The sequence below is a fragment of the Gavialis gangeticus genome, unplaced genomic scaffold, assembly GCF_001723915.1.
Source record: "Gavialis gangeticus isolate Ggan-Ray unplaced genomic scaffold, GavGan_comp1, whole genome shotgun sequence".
NCBI classification, from domain to species: domain Eukaryota; kingdom Metazoa; phylum Chordata; order Crocodylia; family Gavialidae; genus Gavialis; species Gavialis gangeticus.
This window is the reverse complement of record NW_017728994.1, coordinates 29,265,759-29,269,155: the sequence shown is the minus strand read 5'-3', so window position 1 is coordinate 29,269,155 and position 3,397 is coordinate 29,265,759. Positions and strand designations below refer to the sequence as shown.

The following is a 3,397-nucleotide window of genomic DNA, read 5'->3' as shown; positions in this document are numbered from 1 at the left end:
TTAGCAGAAGCCTGAATGAGTGTGTCCCATGACCTTCATCTAAAAGACATTGATGCTCCATGGACACCCCAGGCTCAGCCGTCACACTAAGCTGTGTTGCTGTCAGACATGCTGAATAACACAGAATACTCCTGAAGGAGAGCAAAGTACACTCCAGATTGTATCCCTGCAATGGCCAGTCAAAGTATTAGGATATCGTAGGGTGTGTCCACTTCCATCACACTTTCTGTAGCCCTACCTTCGTGTCTTCTGTTGTGTTCCTATGTGCACTAAAGGTCTTCTGTTCCTCTGCTCCCCTCCATCTCTACCCATCTCTCTTTTTTTCCTCTCCATTTGCTCTACTCTGTTAAACTCTTTCCCCCCCACCCCTCTCTTTTTCAGTAATGAGTTCAGTAAGATGGTGGCTGGGGAATATCTGAAATTCTTCGTATTCACTGGCATGAGTCTGGACCAGGCTCTCAGGTCAGAATCCCTCATCTGTCTGTCTGCCTAGAAAATAAAATTGACATGCAATAAACTATACAGACAATGTCTTTAAAACATAACGTGGTCATGGGAACTGTTTCTTCTCAGGATCTAGCCACTCCACAGTAGAACAGCAAAGCCATTCAGACCTGAAATCAGCAGGAATAACAACAAGCTTGCATTGACTCTCAGCCTAATGTTGGTGGCAAAGCCACTCCCATGTCTAGGAGATTACTCCTTTTACCCAGGAAACGTCATCTTTGCCAAGCCCCCCCCCACACACACACACACACAGCCAAGCAAGCTTGCTGAAAGGGTCTGGGATCTCACAACATGGAAAAGCATCACTGGCCTTCCTTTATAACCCGTCAGTCCCAGAGGATGTCTTAGATTCTGGATCCCTTCCAACCAGAGCAGGGATCTTTCCTCTAGGGGACAGAGAGAACAAGTCTGCTCCTTGACAGGGCGAGTTAACACAGACAATTATTGATCCAGTTCCTGATCAGCATTTCTTCTTTAGGTCCTTTCTGAAGGAGTTGGCTCTGATGGGGGAGACTCAGGAACGAGAGCGTGTGCTGGCGCATTTTTCACAGCGCTATTATGAGTGCAATCCCAGTGCTGTCTCCTCTGAAGGTGAGGTCCCACGTGTCTGTGGCTGCATGTGTGTGTTCATAAACCTGGGTGCAGATTCCAGACAAAAATGAGGTTAAGCTGGAGTTAAGGCTGAGTGCTCATGCTAGTTACCTAAGCATGAAACTGGCATTGCAGGAATGTTGTCGTTCTCCCCAAACAGCCTTTTAAACCCCAGGAATTCAGAGCAATGACTATACATTAAAAAGACAGACGTTTAACCTTCAAGCCCCTTTAACTCTGCTCTGTAGCAGATTCACACAAGAAGAGAAATCATTAACATCTGAGCCCTGTAACTCAGAGTAGCAGGGTTAGGTAGGCCAGAAGCCCTACTGCTCAGTCACTGCCAGAAGTTGCCCAGACCTCTCTATTTCATCTTGGCTTCCTGTGCCTGTGCTTTGATTCAGCTGTGCATGCCTGGGTATTCACAAGCTGAATTGGCCTTGATTCAGTTCTACCAGCATGGCTTGCTGGATGGAACAGGCCATGTCATGCGTCTCCCACAGCTTCCTTGCCCCACACCTAGGAATGTTGTAACATTAATCCGGGATGGAAAGGGTGCTGTTCTGGAATGACTTATGGTCCATTTGGTCCCAGAATTTAATGAAGCATCATCTTGTAAACACAGCACCTCAGCAACTACACAGTGTCCCTTAAATCGCATGATCACTATTGGGAGTAGTGTTAGAGCTCTTGTCAGGGTCAGCACCCTCTGCATGGCAGGAGTCTCTGTTTTATGTGTGGACTGAATGGCCACATGCAGCAGGGTTGTGGGGGCTCTGACCATGTGTGTTGTTTGTGCTGCAGATGGAGCCCACACTCTGACCTGTGCTCTGATGCTGTTAAACACAGACCTTCATGGGCATGTAAGTCCACACTCTGTCTGCTCTCTTTCCCCTCCCAAGGAATTCCACCCCCTCATCCCACACTCCAGTTCCACAGGAGATATGACTTGCCCAGACAGCCAGCCTTGGACCTGTAAGGGACAAATCCCACTTGAAGAAGATGAGAAGGAGAAACAGCAGAAGGGAGGAGAGAGAAAAGAATCATGGGGAAGAAAGGGGAGAGACTGAATGAGGGAGGAGAGGAGTGGGCCAAGCAGCAGAGAGCAGAGCAAGGACTAAGGAGCAAGAAGGAGGAAAGCATGGCGGGTTAGAGAGGAAGAGAGAAACAGCTTGGACAAGAAGTAGCAGGAGGAAAGCAGAATCAGACACCGGATGAGATGAGTGTCCCTAAGGGGGGTAGCTCTGACCTTGGAAGCTCAAGACAGATGCTATTGAAAGGTCCCTGGACCTTAGGAAAGGAGGCTTCCATGCAGCCTTTCACAAGGTCCACATGCTTACCTGTGCTTCACTTGTCCCTGAGGAGCCTGGGTGGGGAAGACGCTCTGTGCAGCCACTGCCCCCACTTCTCAAAGCTATGTTTCTTCTTCCCTGGCTCCCTCAGAACATCGGGAAGAGAATGTCCTGCTCTGACTTCATTGGGAACTTGGAAGGACTCAACGGAGGAAGAGATTTCCCCAAGGAACTGCTCAAGGTAAAACAGTTTGGGCTTCTCAACCAAACAGGCCAGCAGGAGTTAAGGCAGGATCTTGGGGAACTGCTTGCAAGCTATTTAATATGAAATGATCCCACAGGGCCAGGTGGGTCACTCAAGCCATTATGTTCAGTGTACTGAATGTGTGTGTTCTCACACCTGGAGCAGACTGCATGAATAGGCAGCAGAGCCATCATTACCTGAGTCAGCAACTTTCCCCAGAGCTGGTGCTCACTTCAAGGGGAGAACCATTGTTCTGAACCAGATCTTATAAATCCCTGTAAAGCCACTTTCTTCCCTAGTTTAGCATCAGTGCTCCAGTATGGGTTGCAGTACAGCAGTGATTCTCAACCAGGGTGCCACACAATGTTAGCACTGTTAGGTATGCAGACATGATTCACATAATAAACACAGAGATTTCAAATAGGAATTACAGTGTTAAAACCATTCCAGTCTGTTGGGATCTTTCTGAATTCTTTTCAACAGAAGAATTGTTCTCGTATTTTTATTTTGTCAAACTATGAGTGAAAACTAAGTTCTGGCATTTTTTGAGAGGTTTCATAGTTTCATAGTTTCTAGGGTCGGAAGGGACCTGAGTAGATCATCTAGTCCGACCCCCTGCCATGGCAGGAAAGATTACTGGGGTCAAACGACCCCAGCAAGGTGTTCATCTAACCCCCTCTTAAAGACCCCCAGAGTAGGGGCCAGCACCAATTCTCTTGGAAGTTGGTTCCAGATCCTAGCCGCCCTGACCGTGAAGTAGCGC

General features: G+C 48.0%; 1 protein-coding gene across 5 annotated transcripts in view; it reads left to right on the top strand.

Annotated features, from left to right (window-relative positions):
• The window catches only part of PSD (pleckstrin and Sec7 domain containing), a 140,194-nt gene that overhangs the window by 70,370 nt on the left and 66,427 nt on the right, over window positions 1-3,397 (top strand). For 3 of the 5 annotated variants that reach the window (XM_019502501.1, XM_019502500.1, XM_019502499.1), the window contains exons 7-10: window positions 382-462; window positions 986-1,098; window positions 1,903-1,961; window positions 2,542-2,631. In XM_019502501.1, coding sequence (XP_019358046.1) covers window positions 382-462; window positions 986-1,098; window positions 1,903-1,961; window positions 2,542-2,631 — 343 coding nt within the window. The remainder of the gene's footprint in view (window positions 1-381; window positions 463-985; window positions 1,099-1,902; window positions 1,962-2,541; window positions 2,632-3,397) is intronic. The other 2 variants (XM_019502502.1, XM_019502503.1) reach the window with 1 other exon arrangement.